At 43.6% G+C, this 21,047-nt stretch overlaps 1 protein-coding gene across 8 annotated transcripts in view; it reads left to right on the plus strand.

The window, feature by feature from the left end:
• The first annotated feature begins 16,980 nt into the window (after positions 1-16,980).
• Positions 16,981-21,047, plus strand: part of TACC1 (transforming acidic coiled-coil containing protein 1) — a 60,965-nt gene continuing 56,898 nt past the window's right edge. For 4 of the 8 annotated variants that reach the window (XM_049771841.1, XM_049771843.1, XM_049771842.1 and 1 more), the window contains exons 1-2: positions 16,981-17,158; positions 18,807-18,919. In XM_049771841.1, coding sequence (XP_049627798.1) covers positions 16,986-17,158; positions 18,807-18,919 — 286 coding nt within the window. In that variant the 5' untranslated portion in view covers positions 16,981-16,985. Of the gene's footprint in view, positions 17,159-18,285; positions 18,308-18,806; positions 18,920-21,047 lie in introns of those variants that run through there. The other 4 variants (XM_049771837.1, XM_049771839.1, XM_049771838.1 and 1 more) reach the window with 1 other exon arrangement.

A 21,047-nucleotide genomic window follows, 5' to 3' on the forward strand; every position in this document is an offset into this window, starting at 1 on the left:
CTAAGGGTTGGAGATGGTCTTATTGTTGGCTCCGAAGAGATTGAGGGATGTGTTTTTGGTGCCTGACTCTGTAAGTCCATGTGTGTAACTTTCATAGGAGGTCTATGAAAGTGAATGTATGTGGTATGTATGAGTGAGTGTGACTCTATGTGATCTGTGACTATATGTAGTGACTGTGTGTGGCAGTCTTGTGGAGAAAGTATGTATGTTGTTTGTTTGGTTGGTTGGTTGGTTGGTTTTTTGTTTTTTTTGGGGGGGGCCACACCCAGTGGTGTTCAGGGGTTACTCCTGACTCTGTCCTCAGAAATCACTCTTGGCAGACTCAGGGGACTATATAGGATGCCTGGGATCAAACTAGATCCATCCGGGGTCGGCTGCGTGCAAGGCAAATGCCCTATCTCTGTACTATCACTCCAGCCTCAAGGTATGTATGTATTTATATGAGTGTTCCTCTGTGTTATGTGTGACTGTGTGTGCTGTGTGATTTGTGTAGGATGTTTTTGGAATGACATTGACAGAGTAGTCATTGGAATCTTGCCAGAAAAACCTAGATTTGAGGAAAGAAGGTAGAGTAGGAATGGTAGTGGTAAAAATGAATTCAAGGAGATTGCTTATAGGGGAAGGCTGCCTGCCCCCACTTTGAGAAAATCAGAGTTTGCGGCCTGAAACTGGTATATTTGGTTTGTTATATATTGGTTTGTTATCTCTGCAGAGATTAGTCATAGAGCATGTATATATGCGACGTATTTGTGTAGGACTCTACGTGTGAATGTGCATATGTCCAGTTGAGCGTGGACCTTGTGCTTCCTGCCCTTCTTTCCATAAACCCTTCCTTGCAAAGCAGTGACAATCACACACAGAGAAGTTTGAAGACTATGGCTTCTTCCCTGCTGAGCTGAAGAGATCTATTCAGGGCCTTCTTGTTTATTTTATATAGAGTGAATCCTGAGCTGCAAAATCTAAACTACGCACAGCAGCCTTCACAAAGCACAAAGGGTTTATAGTTTTCATTTTTGTTTTTATGCTTCGTTGCTGTCAGCATGAAAATATCTCTCCAGGAATTGTGACTTTCTTGCCTTCCAGATAACCTTGAGGAGAGCTAGCATTTCAGTGCACATTCTCCTTTTCAGTAAGTAACATCACCACCCTCAGATTTCCCTCCCGTCTCCCTCCCTCCCCCAACTTTTTCCTGTCACAGGATTGAAAATCCTCACTGGAAGCTGAATCATGTTTCCTTTTTTGGTCATACTTGAGCTTTCCTCCACGCTCAGCACTTAGAGGCTGCAGAGATGTGAAACAAGTTGATACCTTACATTGTGCTGTCTGTTCTGGCTGCTTTGCATGTTGTGTTCAGAGAGAATAAGCAGTACCCTTGGCTGCCTGGCCTTTGGATTTTCTCTCGGTGCATACTTCTGAATGAATGATGTGAAAAGTGAAGGAATCAAAAACTATTTGGAATATATTATTTTGTTTTTAAAAATGTTAACTTCTCGGTGTCGGAGAGCTAGCACAGCAGTAGGGCTTTTGCCTTATAAGCGGCCGACCTAGGACCCATGTTGATTCGAATCCCAGCATCCCATATGGTCCCCCATGCATGCCAGGAGCAATTTCTGAGCAAATAGCCAGGAGTAACACCTGAGCCTAGCCCGGGTGTGGCCCCAAAACAACAACAACAAAAATGTTAACATCTATAGGGCCAGTGCAACAGTACAGTGGGTAGGGCAATTGTTTTGCATGTGGCCAGTCTGAGTTGGATCCCTGAATCCCATTTGGTCCCCTGAGCACTGCCAGGAGTGATTCATAAGTGCAGAGCTAGGAGCAACCACTGAGCATCCCATGTGTGTCTCAAAAACAAAAGCAAGCATGCAAACAAACAAAAATATCTGAAGGGTGAAAAGAAAGACTCTGGCAGAAAGACATTTAATATCTCTGAAAATTAGGAAATTCTTTTAAATCAGGCTCTTGATGGGTTTGTCCAGGGAGAGTGAATTCCATGTTTATCAGAAGCTACTTTTTTACCAAACAGATGTACTTGAAGCATTGAAATAAGACTGGAGAATGTTGCCACACAATCTGTGTATCATTTCCTGGCATCCAGCAGTCTGGGAATGTGTCTGCCAGCTTTCAGTGCTTGAAGCTTACCCAAGAACTGAAATAAAGCAGTTATTGAACCAAAAGGCCAGTGACTAATGAAAATGCCCACCCACTAGCTAATGCCAGTGTAGAATCACATTTCCATGTATTTTGTCCATACAAATAGTCTCAACCTGTCCACTGGGGTGTCTGCTGAGTCCCTTCAGTGATCAGGGTCCAGGCTGCCTGGTTTCTGTTCACATCCACTAGCATGTATCCTTGTAAGGATGCTGAGTTGTCTTTGGAATCTTGCCAGAAGGACCCAGATTTGAGAAAGGAAGGAGGAGCAGGAGCGGTAGTAGTGAAAAAGAGTTTAAGGATATTGCCTATAGGGAAAGGCTGCCTGCTCCTCGCTTTGAGAAGACCCAGAGTTTGCAGCCTGAAAACTGGTGTACTTGGAACTTTTGTTGGCTTGGCATCTCTGCAAAGATTAGTCATAGAGCAGAGAAGGTGGGTCGTGGTGTGATTGTGGGTTGTGGGTGCGGCTGCTGGGGCTTTAGCAGGGTGGGAACTAGGCCTGCCCCCTTCTTAAGGGCACCCCATATTTTTCAGTCAGAAGATTGGTATACCCATGAGTTTAAATATCATGACTTGCATTTCTTCTGAGATTAGTAAGTGAATCTGTGAAGCCGGGCCAATGAGTTTACATGGCAGTTTGCCCCTATTGTGTTGTTTTTTTTTTTTTTTTTGGTTATTGTTTTGTTTTGTTTTGATTTGTTTATTTTTTGAGTCACACCTGGCAGTGCTCAGAGTTTCTTCCTAGCTCAATTCTCATAGATCACTCCTAGGAGTGCTAATGGAATATATGCAATACCAGGGATTGTCTGTATGTAAGGCAAGCATTCTACCCACTGTACTATCTCTCTGGTTTATATATACCCCCTTACAGGGTGTATATATATATATATATATATATATATATATATATATATATATACTGCAACTCAAGTCATTATAGTAGCAAAAGGCCCGTTTCAGTCATACTTCCAGAATAGTTAGACTGCCTTATCTACATAGCAAAATGATTCTCATGGTTGGGAATTTTCTCACATTACAAAAAGGGCACTACCAACATATAAGGTGAATATTTTTATTGTTTTGTTTTGGGACCATAGCCAGTGGTGCTAAGAGTTACTAACAACTCTTTGCTTAGAGATTGCTCCAGACATGCTCGGGATACCATATGTTGCCAGTATCAAACCTAGACCTCCCACATGCAAAGCCACCCTCTTTTCTTGTTGTTGTTGTTGTTTTTTAAATTTTATTGAAACCATTGTGTTTTATAAAGTCCTTCATAGTTGGATTTTCAGACATGCAATGAATCAGGGCCAAACTCACTACCAGTGTCGACCTCTCTCCACCAGTATTCCCAAAGTGCATTACCTACCTTTGTCTCCCAGCATGCCAATATAACAGACCCATTTTAAGTTTAGATTATTAAAATTTGGGTCTCTTAATTCTATTGTTGTTGCCTTTGGCTTGGATATTTAGTTCTGTCCTTTTTGTTTTTGGGCCATACCTGGTGGCACTCAGGGGTTACTCTTGGCTTTCTGCTCAGAAATTGCTCCTGGCAGGCATGGGGGACTATATGGGATGCTGAGATTAGAACCACTATTGGTCCTGAGTTGGCCTCTTTCAAGGCAAATGCCTTATTGCTGTGCTATCTCTCCAGCCCTAGTTCTGTTTTTTTTTTTAACTCTACCAATGCACCTGATACCACAAGCCCCCTACTCCTTTTTTAAACTTTATTTAAACACTGTGATTTACAAAGTTGTTCATATATAATACAATTGTTTCAGGTATTTAGTGTTCTAACACTAATCTTACTACCAGTGGGATTCATTCCACTAAGCCACATCCACAGTTTTCCTTGTCTACACAATAGAAGCTGATTCATTACCTCTTCTTGGGCCAGGGCAAGGAGAGATTAAGGTCATATTTTTCTTCTTCTTCTTTTTTTTTTTTTTTGTTCTGGGGCTATATCTAGTAGTGGCTCTGTGCCCAGAAATCACCCCACCAGTCTTGGGAAACCATATGGAATACCAGGGATCAACCCCCTGGTTGACTACAAGCATGGCAAGCATCTTACCTGCTGTACTGTCTAGGTAGCTCCTTTTTAAAAAAGACATTGCTCCTGAGTTGCATCTATTGCTTAACTCATGTTCCACAAGTTAGCACTGAGCCACTAACTAGATCATGCTCGTTGCTGAGAAGGCAGAGAGATCTGGCCTCTAGCTGGTGAACCAGGTGCTCAGCCTAAACCTATGGGGCTTATTGTAGCAGATGTTGGGGTATAATGAGAGTTAATAAGAGTTATTACTCTCATTGTAACTCTCAGATTAGAGTTAGACTCTATCATGGTATTATCATGGAAAACTCAGAGGATAAGGACCCATAGTCAGGCTCAAGAAGAAAGTTCAAGTGGTGGAGGACATGCTTAGCATGTGCTGACTTTGACCCCTGAACAACACCAAGGAAGCATCACCAGGTGTGGTACTGTTGGCACTGCTGAGAATAATATTTGTTTTTTTAATTTTCTTTTTGGAATTTGGGCCACACCTGGCAGTGCTTCGGACTTATACTTGACTCTGTTCTCAGGAATCACTTCTGGCAGGGTTTGGGGGACTATATGGGGTGATTCTCTCAAGCCTCTCCCTGTGTTTTTTATTTTTAAATAGGGAGGAGAATAGCAGAAAAAAGAAAGAAATGGGGAGGGGATATGAGAAAGGGAAGACATGGGGGACAGGAGCCAGGAAATTCGTTTATACTGGCTTTGTGGGAGAGTAGTGTCACTATAGTTGCATTCAAAGCATAGACTCAACAGCATTGAAAACGTGAGTCTAGATTATTCCTGTAAGGAGCTCTTTGGGCAGAACTTTATTATAGCTGTAAAAGGTAGAAAACCTTCAATTAGTTGTATTCTTTAATTAAATGTTTTGGTTTTGTTCATCTGTTTTTGTTTTAGGGTTATGCCCTAAAGTACTCAGGGACCACTCCTGGCTGGCCTTGGGGTCCATATGGAGTTTTGGGGTTGGAACCTCGATCAGACATATGCAAGCAAACACCCTACCCACTGGATTGTTGCTCTGGCCCCAATTAGTTGTATCTTTAGATTTGATAATTAACCTTTGATCAACCTAAGGCATTGTTCCTGGAGTGGAACTTCACTGTTTCTGGGGATGAAGAATCAACACATTTGCATATAATTTCAAGGAGGTCAAAAATCTTCTGAAATCCTTTTATTACTAAAACTAGATCAGGGGCCTCTCATTTAGAGGTTGAAAATGTAGCCAACTTGATCTTATTTAAGACAGAAAACAAATCAAAATTAGAAAACAAGCAAGCTAGGGAAGATAGCTTAGAGGACTAGTGTCTGTCCATATTTGTATTCTTGATGCCTGGGTTCCTTTATCCAGGTGCCACCTGAACAGTGTCAATACTCCACTTTCCTCCCTTGCCAACAAAGCTCCAGAAATAATCACTGCAAAGGTGTGACCACCTCCATCCATTCCAAAACAAAGGCAAAAGCTGGGGCCTGGGAGTTTACTCAAAAAAGGACCAGTCCAGGCAAGCTATCTACGAAACGTCCAAGGTCTTTTATAGCAACAGCTGGAAGCAGTCCTCTACCAGTAAAGACTCTACCAAGGGTCTGACATTGACCTCCTAAAAAGAGACTTCCGTTTACACTGAGAAGACTTGACAACAACAATGACCTGCTCTACAGGACATGGTTCTCTCTATTGCCCCATAAGTGTGAGGTTAAATGAGAGGAATCTCCGCACCATCCTGACTACAATATGGGATATGCAGACTCCAGGATCTTTAATACAGAAGCATGATACTAACAACAACAGAGACTAAGTGAGGAATGGAGGTGTATTGCCACTACAGAGGATAACTTGAATTGGACAAACTAGTGTGCCTGGAGCCTAGAGTCAGTCCTGTGCCAGGAAACTTCAGGGGTAGGGTTTCCTTGTATTTAGACCATAATTTGCCTTTCCATATCCCTTATGTTTTGGTGGGCCTATGCAAACAAATGCCACTTTAATACCGTTTTTTACTATGTTCCCTTGACTCCAATCCTTAAGAAAAACAACCCACTAAAACTTTTGAGGCTAACTTAAACTAGTAAGCATGTGCATGGAACTAGAGAAATGTACTTTGCCCTCAATGTTTAAGGAGTTACATAAGTCTAATGTCTTTAGATTATATTGTGTGCTGCTAAGAAATAGTATGTACTACAACTGGGGATTTGAGGGACAAAGTAATTGTATTGTACATGGGTTCAGTTTTGTTTTTCTTAATGTTCTTTGGCTGAAAGTTCAAGGCTGGGATATCATCGATGGGACTACCGAGAATTCTGTTTATGGGTGATTGGGCTTCCACTGTAACTTTACCCTGTCCTCTTTCTTTGCATCTTTGTTGTCATAATTAAAATAATAAAAAAAAAAAAAAAAAAAAAAGGACCAGTGAGCATGTTTTGGATGCTGGAGGTAGCAGCCCCTGAGCACCTTGGGTGTACTCACCCCACCATACCCATATACATATATAAGCTGGGATTGGAACATACTGTATGGTATGCACTTTATGGTCCCCCAAGCACTGTCAAATATGACCCTCCAGTCTTTATGTGTGAGATTGTAGGCTAACGAACTAAAGTTATGAGCTAATAATTCATGCAGGGGTCTCAAACTCAATTTTCCTGCGGGCCGCAGGAGGCAAAGTCGGGGTGATCCTTGAGTGCAAAGTCAGTAGTAAGCCTTGAACATTGGAGGCTGTACCCAAACAACTAAAACAAAACAAGACAAAAAAAGATTCCTCTAGGGCAGGGCCACAGAATGTTGTACCGAGGGCCGTTTGCGGCCCACAGGCTGCAAGTTTGAGACCCCTGATTATTGTACATAATAAATATTTCTAAGTGTCTGGTGTGAGTTGGATGATCTTATGAATTTCCTAGATTTCCACTTTTCATTTTTATTTGAAAGAAATATTTAGAAGCTTTACTTTTCTTATGTAGCCAAATCTCCAATCTTTATTTTGTATAATTTTATTAATTATTTCTAAGTTGAGACAGTCATTTTTCAGTTTTAACAGATTCTGTTGCTTCTAGACAGTTCTTTCCCCATGGTTTGATTTTTTATTTAGTCATTTAATCCATCTGGAATTTATTTTGGTTTATGTTCTGAGGTAAGGATTTCAATTGACTTTATTTCACTCATTCCCAACCAGTTAGTCTCCATTAAATTAATAAGTCATAATTTCTTCCCTTTCCTAATCTATTATAACACTTCTTAGGGCTTGGGAGCACATCCACCAGTGTGGAAAGAAGGGCTATTTCTGGCTCCAGGCTCAGGAGTGAATCCTGACAGTGCTCAGGGGACCACATGCAGTGTCAGATTAAACTATAGTTCGGGGGCCGGGCGGTGGCGCTAGAGGTAAGGTGCCTGCCTTGCCTGCGCTAACCTTGGATGGACCGCGGTTCGATCCCCCGGTGTCCCATATGGTCCCCCAAGCCAGGAGCGACTTCTGAGCACATAGCCAGGAGTAACCCCTGAGCGTCACCGGGTGTGACCCAAAAACCAAAACAAACAAACAAACAAAAAAACTATAGTTCGATATGCAAGGCATATGCAAGGCAAGCATCTTCCCTTTTATACTAATTGCTGACATCCTTTTATATAATATATATTCCTGCTCTAAAACGTGCTTGCCAATTTATTTTCCTAGGTGAACTTTTCGAAAGTTTTGTTAAGGGACTGGGTGGATAGCTCAAAGGGCTAAACAATGCTTCTTGGGGAGGCCTAGATTCTTTCCCCAGAACTGCATAGTCTTCAGGGCAACCAAATGTGATATCTGAACATCAGGAGTAGCCTCTGAGCTTCATAAGGTATGACTCAAAACAAACTAAAACAATTATGAAAGGTTCTAAGAAAAATTTCCTAAGAATCTTAATCAACATTGTAATAGTTCTATATATTAATTAGGCAATATTTGTCATCATCACAATATTTAACTTTTAACAATTTAGAATACTTTTCTATTTATTCATTTAGTTTCTATCTAATAGTGAAGAAAACAAAAAAGAATTAAGTTTTTTATCATATGCAAAAAGGATAGGTTCATCCTCTTCACACTTTATACTTTAACAACGAATTAAATTAGTCAGAACAAAAGGATAAATTTGGAGTAACCTTCATTTTTAGTTCATAAACAACGTAGGCTTTAGATAGTTTTTTTTTGCCTGAGACTATGTATAAACACTGTAATTTGAAGACATGCTTTCCTTGGGCCTGATTGGTTAAAAAGGAATGTAAGTTCAACAGATAAAAACAAATGTGCTAAACAAGATGACATTCCTGTTTAACTGGCTCTATAATTGCAATAATGTTGTTTAGCTGGAAAAACTGAAAAACTGTTATGTATGGGGTAGAATATATTTCTAAATTTAAAGCTAGCTTGCTGTATTAAGGGAATCATTTATGTTTGTTTTGATTTACTTGTTTTAAACTTAAAGTTTGTGGGAATTGTAAAGAATTGTGGGAGGTAGGAAGAATTAGGAATAATACTGAGATTTATTTTTTCTCACATAGAATGAAAGCTGGTCTAATTTTTTTATGTCTTCTATGCTCAACAACTAGCTTGTTTAGCTCTTTTTCATACTTGAAAGAACTTTCTTATTAAGTAAATAAAGATAAGTCTTTCTGTTTGATAAGGATGAGAAACAATTCTAGAACTAGCTCTTAAATGTTACTGGTGTAAACATTATAAAGTAATTATTTTTTCTTCATGTCTCTGAAAACAGACTTGGTAAAACTTGGTTAAAACAAGTAGACCTGGGGCTGGTGAGATGGCGCTAGAGGTAAGCGCTTGCCAAGCGCTTGCCAAGGAAGGACTGCGGGACCGCGGTTCGATCCCGGCGTCCCATGTGGTCCCCCCCAAGCCAGGGGCAATTTCTGAGCGCTCAGCCAGGAGTAACCCCTGAGTATCAAACGGGTGTGGCCCCAAAACAAAACAAAACAAGTAGAACTGATCATGACATTGGTTGAAGGGCATTTAGTCTAACAAAGTCAAACTTTACTTCTGTGATATAGATCAAAATAGACCAAAGGGTGGTTTTGATCAGAGTTGTTCACCAGAGAAAAACCTTTCAGAGGGTCTTTAAAGAGGGGAGCTGGGCCCAGTCTTTAAAAAATGCTTTTGGGGGCCCGGAGAAATAGCACAGCGTTTGCCTTGCAAGCAGCCGATCCAGGACCAAAGGTGGTTGGTTCGAATCCCGGTGTCCCCGTGCCAGGAGCTATTTCTGAGCAGACAGCCAGGAGTAACCCCTGAGCATCGACGGGTGTGGCCCAAAAACAAAAAACCAAAAAAAAAAAAAAAAAAAAAAAAAAAAGCTTTTGGATCCCTACTAAGTACCTTGGAGCTCTGAGAAATGTTGTTGTTGTTGTTGTTTTATTGTTGGTTATAGGGAAGGCTTTAGGTCACACCTGGAAGTAGTCGGGGACTACTCCTAGATCTGTTCTCAAGAGTCATCCTGGAGATACTCAGAGGAATCATATGCTATGGAGATCAAACTGGGTTTGCCAGGTGCAGGACAAAAGCCTTAAGTCCAACATTATTCTACTGCCCCACCCTGAGTATTATTTATGGACATAAATCCAGCTTTTTTTCTTTCTATTATAGAGGCAATATAACTACATAATTCACTGATTTTCTGATTTGGATGTGCTTGAGTGGTGGAGGGAAGATTATGATTCTATAAAAAACTGCAGTCTTCAACTTAAAACCTGTTCTTGCAAGAATAAGAGTTAACTTTGGGAAGGCTAGAAAGATAGTAGTGTGGGATGGGCTTGCCTTACACACTGTTGCCAACATGGGTTGTATTGCCTGCAGCCAAAATGGTCCCCCACCCACACTGCCAGGAGCTCTCACTCTCACCAGCAAAACCTGAACACCATTAGTGTGGCAAACGACTGACTTTAACATTATCCACCTGAATATTGTTAGATGCCATTATTTTATTGGTAATGCTGTCTCAGGTTAAATCAAAATTAAATGCAGATGTCAGGGTAAACTGAGGAAGGCCAGGAAAGCAGGCTTCTAGTTGGTAGTGGCAGTCTTGACCTACAGAGCTAGGAAGTCCTTGTGCCAATAAGTGGAAAGCTGTGGCTGCAGTGAGATGAGAGAGCTGTCCTGTTCTGCTGAAATCCTAGGCTTCAGAGGGACTGTGAGGATATGCTACTTATCCAGATTGTTATAGCACAGAGGATGCTAACAAGGAGATGAGGTGAAGATTCAGCTCTGCCCTGTCTGATTTCAGGCAGGGCATTGCTTCTTCTGCATCTCTGAACCTTGTCAACAAATGGAAAATGAGAAATTCTGACCCTTCACCTGAAATATGTTACAGCTCAATCAGTGCCACACCGCCTCTTTGATTATTATCACTGATTTGGCCTTTCACGTTTCAAATTCTTAGGTTATTAAAAAAAACATACCTGCCCATCCTTTTTGTTTTTGTAGTGGTTACTTAATCTCTGTGATTTCTAGTGCCAACTGGGCCTCGCCCACTTTCCTGGCCACTTCACTACTTACATGTTATGTATACATACCTTCTCAGTTTCCAGGTGGTCAGAAAGTCAATTTTCTTAGCAATAGCACTTCCACCCCTTCCCCCAACCCATCTCTGTAACTGTCTGTAGTTGACTTGCTTTCAGCTCTAATGCTGATCCAGCAAATGGTACGAAAAATTAGGACACTAATGTCAGTTCTGCTTCTCCTCCCTTTGTGGGACAGTCTCTCCCTCTCTAAGTAGCTTCCAGCAAAGCAAATGGCAATTTAGCAAATCTGTCAGTTGACTCCTTTCCTGCCAGCCTTCAAGTTTACCATCAGAATAATCTTACTAACTGCTTTTTGTTCCTTGCTGCTTTCTACCCAGAATACCCCATGGGCTAGGAAAGCACGAAAATGGCTTTGTATGTGCCTCAACAGCAACAAAACAGTTAAAGAGAGTTAAAGATCAAAAGTTTCTCTTAAAAATCAGAATGCATATCTCTTGAAAGAATGTTAGATGGCAACCCTGATCAATAGAAACAGGTCAGCCTCCCTCAGGCATGAGTACAGTGTTTACTTAAGTTGCTCTCCCCCCCTCCCCCCCAGTTCTAACTCTTAAGCAGGAATACGGGATTCCTGCCAAAACACCCTGCACCTACCAATGCTATTCATTATCGTTTACCTGGTAAATGTACCAATGCTGTGAAATTGGTCATTGCCTGTTTGATTGGAACATCTCCTCCACTCCCTTACTCTTCCCTTCTCTCCTTTCCTTCCTTCCTTCCTTCCTTCCTTCCTTCCTTCCTTCCTTCCTTCCTTCCTTCCTTCCTTCCTTCCTTCCTTCCTTCCTTCCTTTTTCTTTTCTTTTCTTTTCTTTCTTTTCTTTTCTTTTCTTTTCTTTTCTTTTCTTTTCTTTTCTTTTCTTTTCTTTTCTCTTCTTTTTGCCACACTCAATTATTCTCAGCACAAGCTTTTGACTATACTCAGGGATCATTCTTGGTATTGTTCAGAAAACCATATGACTTCCCAGGGATTTAGCCTGAGTTGGTTATATGGAAGGAAAGTCCCATAACCTTTGTACTATTTCTCTATCTCCTTTATTTACTTTCTGGATCAGTGACTATTTTTTGCATCTCCTTCTGGAGCAAAGGTTCTCAAACCTTTTCTACCTAATTCCTCCCTTTTGTGGTGGTCATTATTGCTGTTTTGGGGGGGTCACACTCTGAAGTACACAAGACTTACTCTTGGCTCTGAGCTTCTGGATCACTCTTGGAGGGGTTCAGAAAACTCTAAGGGATGCCAAGGATCAAACCTAGACTGATTGCATGTAAGACAGGTACCTTAACTGTTGTATAATTTCTCTGGCACCAATCTACCCTCTCTTTTTGAGGAAAAAAAAAAAACCTCAATGACCTCCTGGAATTCTACCTTTAAGCATACAAACAGAAAACACCTTTCCTGCCCCACAGTTACACAGATGGGTACTACCACCCTTCCAGGATTGAGTTCTAGCACTTCTCAGGGTATAGCCCATTTCAGGGAACTCTACTTCTGCAACACCAATTAACAGTAGGACCTGAGTACTACTGTGAAGTGTCAAAGAGTAAATTAGACTTTCATGGTACATTGAGCCAAAGATTGAATGAAGGAAAAAAAATAAAACAAGAAAAAAGAACAGATGGAGCCTTTTCTAGAGCTTATGGTCATTTTCAAAACAAATGCGCTTCATTTGGTCTATTTTTTTGCAGATGTTGTATTCCATGAAGCTGAGCAATTCATTAACACAAGATAAAATTTATCTTGTGAAGTCACAGGTGGGAAAGATGGAGAGCAAGTGACTGAGTAGCTTCACAGAGAAAGTACTAATATTTGCCTGCCTGAGCCATCTCTCCCCAGGAAGAACGTAGGGAGCTCAGGCCATGACCTGGGCTGGAAATCCTATACCTTAAAGGCTGGAGCCTCAGAGGGATCTTCTGTCTCAGAGGTCTTTGAGCCCTGGGGCTGGTTTAGGTTCCAGTGTTTTTCTCCTAATACACATTAGCCCTCTCACCTCACCTCACCTCACCTCACCTCACCTCACCTCACCTCACCTCACCTCACCTCACCTCACCTCACCTCACCTCACCTCACCCTCATTTCTTTGCCTGCAACAATGTAAACAAATCCATTATATATAGTTAGCTAAGAGTAGGTTCCTTGCGTGTCCTGGGACATCTGGTCTATTTATGCCTGTTGTCCTGATATAATTATTAATAGTGAACCCTTTAAAAACCTAGGGCCATAATAAAAGTCTTTATTGAGTATTGGGGAATAGAAATGTTTTGAAAGGAGAAAGAAATCAGCTCATTTTCATAGAGTAGATGATTGATCTGGATAAAGAAGGAAGGTTGGGATGTCAGGTGGGGATACAAAAGAGAGAATGTTACAGAAATAGCAACTAATCGGTTTAATCCGTTTATAAAGATCCTCACTATTATTTTAGGTTTGTTCTGGGTCATACTGGGTCTTCAGAGGGCTGCTCCTAGCTTGGAGCTTTGGGGCACATCCCTTGGAATTACTAATGTCGGGTGGACCATATGGTTTCTGAAATGGAATCTGGGCCTCCTGCATGCAAAGCATGCGTCCCACACCTTTGAGCTCTATGTCTGGCTGAGGCTTATCTTTAGTAACCAAATTTACCCCAGGAAAACAATTCCCTTGAACACTTAAAAATATAGATTTCCAGATTCTGCTGGCAGTTTGAATTTGTAGTGGTAGTTAACTAAATCGTCAAGATTGTATTGTCTTAAAAAATAAAGCTTATAACTGGATTCCTTCCTTCCTTCTCCCAGTTCAGGATACTAGCACCTCTTACTTCCCAGCATTCTCTTATTCAATTGGGCTCAACACTTTGTACTTTTAGCCTTTTTTTTTTTTCTTTTACTTCTTCTGCCCTCCATAACCACTCCTGTAATCATGCTGTTTTCTTTGGAAACAAAAATAATTCTTGTCCTTGCGCTATGTCACAGTGTGGGGCTGAAGCTTCCCAAATTTCTTACCAAAAGTCCATTGAATTTTAAGCACATTTACCAGGCTTGTGAGAGTGCCATCCAGGAAGAAAAAGTGTATTTGTGTTTCTTTCTTTTCTTTTTTTTTTTTTTTTTTTTTTGGTTTTTGGGTCACACCCAGCTCAGGGTTTCACTCAGAAATCGTTCTTGGCAGGCTTGGGGGACCTATGGGATGCCGGGATTCGAACCACCGACCTTCTGCATGAAAGGAAAATGCCTTACCTCCATGTTATCTCTCTGGCCCCTGTATTTGTGTTTCTAAAGAAGTCCCCAGAGATTTTTTGGCTCTGTTAGAGGTTCACAGCCTATTCCTTCAACTTATAGCTAGGAATAGAAAGGAGCCAGTGGAAGGAGGATTAGAAAATATACTACAAATCCTGTTTTTAGGGTTGCCTGGTGAGAAGTCCTCAGAAGTAAAGCTTATCAGAGCTCTATTTACAGGAGCCCCTTAGATAAGGGCTTGTGGCCATCAGTCATAATAAACTTGCAGAGGAATGAAGAAAGTACAAAACCTTCATGAAGGTTGAGCAGGTTGCACTGAGTACATGCCATTTACTAATATTATATGGGACAATACTATTTCCAGGCAACACTTGTGAAAAATCCAGAAACCCTAGGGATCCTGTAACCTGGTTATTATATGGTCAGACATAAAGTGAAAACAGTTGGATAGGATTGTGGTATATTCTTGTGGACCTAAAAATAGAACTTCTGCATACTTTACATCTTTGGAATCTCCTTAACACTCAACGCAGCTGTTTCTTTCTGGAAGGGAGCTGGATGAAGTCTTAAGTGTCCTCATACCCCAATCCTTTCCCCTAGACTTCTGGGAACCCCCTGCCCTTCTGTTAGGTAACTTTATCTGTGTGCCTTATCTTGCATTTTCTTTTGGGTTATCAAATGTGTAAGATTAAGAAATTGCTCAATGGGCCAAGCACAGGCTTTGCATGTGACCCAGTTCACTGCTTATCTCCCATGGTCCCTGATGTTCCCTGTCCTTTCTCAAGAACAGACAGGCATGACTCAGAGAATGAGTGGTGGAGTCGTCCCTGAGCACTGCACAGTGTGCATCAAATGCCCCTAAGGCTGTTTTCACATGACTTTGCCCCCCCAATTGTGGGCTGCTCTATGGGAATCTACAGCCACCTCACTGTAATATCTTGGGAAATTACATTACCAGAAACACTTCATCCAGCTAAGGGCATAATTAAGGCTCGTGTTTGAAGTGGTCCCTTCCTTGGGAAGTGCACTTGTGATTGTGAGGGGGTAATCTCTATAAGAAAAAAAATGAAGAGAACCCAAGGAGAATTGCGTTATTCCCTCTGCCTCTGTAGATTTAAAAAAAAAAAAAAAGATACATTTGAGTTTTCACTTCCCCAGGCCTGTTGTTCACTTCTGAAGCAGTAAATGAAGTCAGAATTTATTAAAAGAAAGGCTCAAAAGGGGGAATGGGGTAGGACTGGACCCTTAGGACAACGGGTAGGGCTTTTGCCTAGCTTGGGGGACCAAGCTACTTGGGTTCCATTCTCCGGCTTTCAATAAGGTCTTCCACGAACAGCCAAGAGTGCAGAACATCCCGAGTCTGCCTCTCCCCTGAAAAAAAAAAACACCCCAAATCATGGGGTGTCATGGGAAACTGTTCAGGCTCCAATTCATCCAATTCATAGAGCAATAGAGCACCCTTGACTCGGCCACAGAAAGTCCACGCATGCCGTGTAGGGATCTAAAAATGCAGTTTTTTTTGCAGGTTTCTATTGCATCATTGCTGTAAGGTTTACCAAAACCTTAGGCAGAAGGGGGCTCAAATAAATATTCCATGCTATCAGAAAAAAAAACACCAATCAACATCCGCCTCCAATTTGATGGTTTTTAAATAAATAAATAAATAAATAAATAAATAAATAAAGCTGGGGCTGGAGAGATCGCACTGCGATAGGGCTTTTGCCTTGCAAGCGGCAAAACTAACAAGACTAACATTGGTTGGACTCTGGGTATCCCATGTGGTCCCCAGGGCCTATCAGCAGCTATTTCTAAGTGCAGAGCCAGGAGTAACCCTGAAAAGCACTGGGTGTGACCCCAAAACCAAATAAATAAATAAATAAATAAATAAATAAGGGGCATTGCAGAGCCGGGGAGTATCCCCTGAGCACTGCTGGGTGTAACCCCAAAAACCAAATAAATAAATAAATAATAAATAAGGGGCTTCACTTAGAGTGTGACCAAAAAAACCAAATAAATAAATAAGAGGCTTCGCACAGCCAGGAGTAACCCCTGAGCACTGCTGGATGTGACCCCAAAACCAAATGCATAAATAAATAATAAATAAGGGGCTTCGCAGAGCCAGGAGTAACCCCTGTGCTCTGCTGGGTGTGGCCCCAAAACCAAATAAATAAATAATAAGGGGCTTCACTTAGGGTGTGACCCAAAAAGCCAAATAAATAAATAAATAAATAAATAAGGGGCTTCGCAGAGCCAGGAGTAACCCCTGTGCTCTGCTGGGTGTGACCCCAAAATCAAATAAATAAATAAATAATAAATAAAGGGCTTCACTTAGGGTGTGACCCAAAAAAATCAAATAAATAAATAAGGGGCTTTGCACAGTACAGCCAGGAGTAACCCCTGAGCACTGTCGATGTGACTCCTCAAAAAACCAAATAAATAGATATAAATAAATAAATAAACAAATAAATAAAATGGGACTTCATTTAGGTGCGACCCCCCAGATCCATCCAGTCAAAAAGAAGGAAGTCACTGGTGAAGGGGTGTTCTTTACATGACTGAAACCTAACTACAATCGTATTTGTAATCAAGGGGTTTAAATAAAGATTTAAAAAAAAACCACCATTTGAATAAAGTAAAATAGATTTTTAAAAAAGGAGGCAAGGAAAGGAAGGCCAGCACAGCCGCCCCGCGCAGCCCCTTCCCGCAGTCCGGGCGCGACCAAGTCGGCGCCTCGGCGGGGGAGCGGGCGCGCGCGCGCCCGACTTCCAAGCCCCCCCCGACCGTGCGCTCAGTGGTCCCGCCCGAGGGGGCGGGGGGCGGGTCCCGGGGCGCGGCCCGGCCGTGGCGGGAGCGGGGGACGCGGCGCGGTGCGGCGCGCTCGAGGCGGAGAAGGCGCGGGACGTGCCCGGCGGAGGCGACGCGAGGCGAGGGAGACGAGGCGCGGGCCGGGCGGCCGGAAGCAGCGCCCGAGGCGTCCGAGGCGCCTCCGTCTCTCGGCCGGGCTGCGGCGGCGACGCGGAGGAAGCGGCGGGCCCGATGGCGTTCAGCCCCTGGCAGATCCTGTCGCCGGTGCAGTGGGCCAAGTGGACGTGGTCGGCCGTGCGCGGCGGCGCCGCCGGAGAGGACGCCAGCCCGGGCGGGGGCGCCGAGGGCGACGCCGAGGACGACGACGACGACTCGCGGGCCGAGACCAAGTCCCAGGGCTTCAGGCAAGTCCGCGCCGCCCGCCCGCCCTCGGGGGCCGCCCGCCCCTCCGTCCGTCTCGCCGTCCGCCCATCGCCATCCATCGCCATCCATCCCTTCGTCTCTGCCCATCCCTTCATCTTTCTGTCCGTCCCTCCATCCATCTCCATTCCTTCATCCCTTCATCCACCTCTTCATCTCTCCATCCACCTCTTCGACCCTCCATTCATAGCTTCATCTATCTCTTCATCCATCCCTCCCTCCATACCTTCATCCATCTCTCCATCCAGCTCTCCATCCATCGCCCCATGCCTCCATCTATCCTTCCATCTAAACCTCCATCCATCCCTTCATTTCTTGATCCATCTCTCCATCCTCCATTCATACCTTCATCCATCTCTTCATCTCTCATCCATTCCTTCATCCAGCTCTCCATCCATCTGTCCATCCCCTCATCCCTCCATCCAGCTCTCCATCCATCGCTCCATGCCTCCATCTATCCTTCCATCTTAACCTCCATCCATCCCTTCATTCATTTCTTGATCCATCTCTCCATCCTCTATTCATACCTTCATCCACCTCTTCATCGCTCCATCCATTCCTTCATCCATCTCTCCATCCATCTGCCCATCCCCTCATCCCTCCATCCATCTCTCCATCCATCCATCCCGCCCTCCACCCATCGCTTCATCTCCATCCGTCTCCATCCATCTCTTCATCCAGCCACTCTTCCATCCACCTCTCCATCCCTCCCTCCGTCCACCGTGCAGCCGCGGCTTCTCTGCGCGCGCGATGTGTGTCGCTCGCCCACCCGCATCACCGTCCGTCCGCCGCCACCGCTGCGTCCCAGCCCAGAACCCGGCCCGCTCCGCACTCGCCCGCCCGGCACGTGCCTGCCTGTCCGTTGGCCCTGCCCGGCTCCGCCCGACCCCGCTCGCATGCTCTTCCTCGCGGCCCCGACCCCGCAGCTCCCTCCCGCGCGCCCCGTTAGACACCAGCGGCCGGTGGCAGTGGCAGTGGCAGTGGCGGTCGGGGATCCCACCCGCGACCTCGGGGCCGTCCTCGATCGCCCTGGGGAACCGCCACGGAAGCAGGCTCGCTCGGGCCGCCCCCCCAGATGCTGCTGCCCGGCCCAGAGGGGCGCGGGGAGGGGATGATGACGGCTCTAGGCGCCGGTGAGGACGGGGCTCTGCCGACTGGCACCTGGGCAGGTGCCATCAGGCCCAGTGAGCCCCACACTGGTAGAGGCCTGTCAAATAAAAAGGATTTTTTTCAGGCAAAAAGTGGCTTACATTTTAGGAGGAAGGGATTTGTAAACCTCTGGGAAAGGGCGCCGATGCGCTGCGTAAAGGAGTCTGGAAATCGTGTTCTGTTTTGTTTTTAAAGATGTCCGATGCAGGGATGGGGGTAAGGAGGGAAAGTGGCCTTAAAATGGCACTGCAGTAAAGGATGGAGATTTGGGGGGGGGGGGGGGACGACAGGATAGTAGACCGGAAAAAAAAAAGACGCCGATCCAGCTCCCAGGAGACCTCCTGGGACCTGTGGTTGTAAAGGTACACCCCCAAGTGCTGCATTTTTAGCCTTGGTGGATAAGTAGATGATAACTGGTGTGTGTCGCAAATGCACAGCAAATGCCGTTGAAAGTGGTAATTCCTCATATTTCCTCCTTGGCAGCTCGGATTCTGAAGGTAATTTTGAGACCCCTGAGGCGGAAACTCCCATCCGATCACTTAAGGAATCCTGTGATTCATCCTTGGTATTGACAGCACCTGAGGCCAGAACCCAAGGTAAAGGAAGTCTTGCATTTTCTCCCACTTCTATTTTGGACAATTGCTGTGAGGGAAGGAAAGGTGATAATTAGGGTCTACTAAAAGGGCTTCGTAAAAGCTTGGCTGGCTTTCCTTAGCAGGAAAAGAGTGTCTTTGAAGCCCTTTACTTTTTCTTGTTACTGGACTAGTGGTCAAAGGCTGGTTTCTACTTTTCAGGTAGGAAGTTCTTATTATTCAGTGTTCCAGGTGGGCAGTCCTCCCTTAGCACTACCTGGTCACACTGCCCAACTCCCCCAATCTAAGCAAAACAAAACAAGAAAAACCCACAATAGAGTGGGGAAGGTATGTTTAGATTTGGCCCCACAAAACTCAGCTATATAAGAGGTGTGGTTAGAGACAAAATTATAAGTATGAGTTGACTTTTTTTTTCTAGATAAGGAGGAATCTTAAGAGGCAGTCTGCAAATGACAGGTGAACTCCTTATTCTTTGGGAAAGCCTGGTAGACATTGTCTCCCAGCCTATTAGAGCTCAAACTTGAACCTGTCCTTTAGCTGTAGCTGCTTAATCAGGAGAAACCCTTTTTGTCATGCAGCCAGTTTTGAGTAAAATTTTACTTATTCTAATGGAATGCAATCAATAGGAAGAACAAATATGCTGTGCTCCCCAAACTGACATGATGAAGGGATCTCTTAAAGGTGAAGCAAAAAGAATGTGTTTGTCAGAGTAACCCTGTGTTGCTATTAACGGAAACCTCTAAAGCAGGTGAAGGAAAAGGGGGTTTTTGAGCAAGACTCAGAGATATTTAAGATTAATAATGGGGAGCCTGATTGCAGGTTTACTGAAGGAGGATTAAGGGTGCAGGCATTACAGATTTCTGTGGAAAGAACTCTTTATCCAGAGGAATGGATTTGTAGACATTTGAGCCAGGAAAAGCCTGTAACAGGGTGAGGCAATGGCAGGAGTGTGGCAACATGACAGAGGCCAGTGTAGCTGGGTGGTGTACCTAGGCAGGCAGTGCCTGGGACTGAGGCCATCCAGGTGTGGGAAAATCTGGGTATTCATGCTTAGATTTTTTTTTTTCCTCTCAAGGACCTAGAAAGCCATTGGCTAATGTATTAACTTCCTGAAACTGTCTTTAAGAAAGTGCTTCCAACCGTGCTGGGTCTTAAAATAACAGAAACTCACTCACTCATAGTTTAGGAAGAAGCTAATCTGAAATCAGGGTGTTGGCAGGCCATGCCCCCTATCAGGAAATAATTCTTTCTGTCCCTTATACCAATTCTTGGTGTTCCTTGCCCTGTGGAAGCCTAACTGCAGTCACCATCTTTATGCAGCATGTGCTCCCTGTGTGTCCCTGTATTTTCACATGGCATTTTTATAAAGACACTAGTCATTAGACATAGGGACCACATGAAGCTAGTAGGATTTCAGCTTGATGATATCTGCAGATAGTATTTCCAAATATTATATTTACAATGTGTGTGTTGGGGGGGGGGGTTAAGCACTTTAACATTTATGAGGGAGGTTGGCCATAGTGGTGCTTAGGTTTTATTCATGGCTCTATACTCATGGATCACTCTGGGGCTGCACTTTCTGGACTATCTCTGTGGTCCTGTTGCATAAACTTTTCATGGATTTGCTAGGGAAGTAAGAGACTTCAGTGATAGAGCTGGAATTATTGGAATGATCAGCTATTTCTTTTTTTGTTTTTGTTTTTTTGTTTTTTTCGGGCCACACCCATTTGATGCTCTGGGGTTACTCCTGGCTAAGTGCTCAGAAATTGCCCCTGGCTTGGGGGGACCACCTTACCTCTAGCACCACCTCGAGGGCCCCTGATCAGCTATTTCAATCTTTCACATAAAATTGTGAACTCACTGTGAATTCTGCTGTCAAAAATGTTGTAATTATTTCAATTTCTTTTGTTTTGTGTTTATTTACTTATGAGCCACATTTGGCAATACTGAGGGACTACTTTTGACTCTGCTGTAGGATCACCTGTTTTTAACCATAGTTTCAGACAGAGCGTTGGCATTTTTAGATACTGGAGAGATGACAATGGCGTATTGCTTTATATCTCAGTCATAAGATACTTCTTGTTCTTCAACGGCTTCCCTATTTTTCTTAGAAGAGAGATTTGTTGGGCAA

Source organism: Suncus etruscus, chromosome 4 (assembly GCF_024139225.1).
Source record: "Suncus etruscus isolate mSunEtr1 chromosome 4, mSunEtr1.pri.cur, whole genome shotgun sequence".
Classification (NCBI taxonomy): domain Eukaryota; kingdom Metazoa; phylum Chordata; class Mammalia; order Eulipotyphla; family Soricidae; genus Suncus; species Suncus etruscus.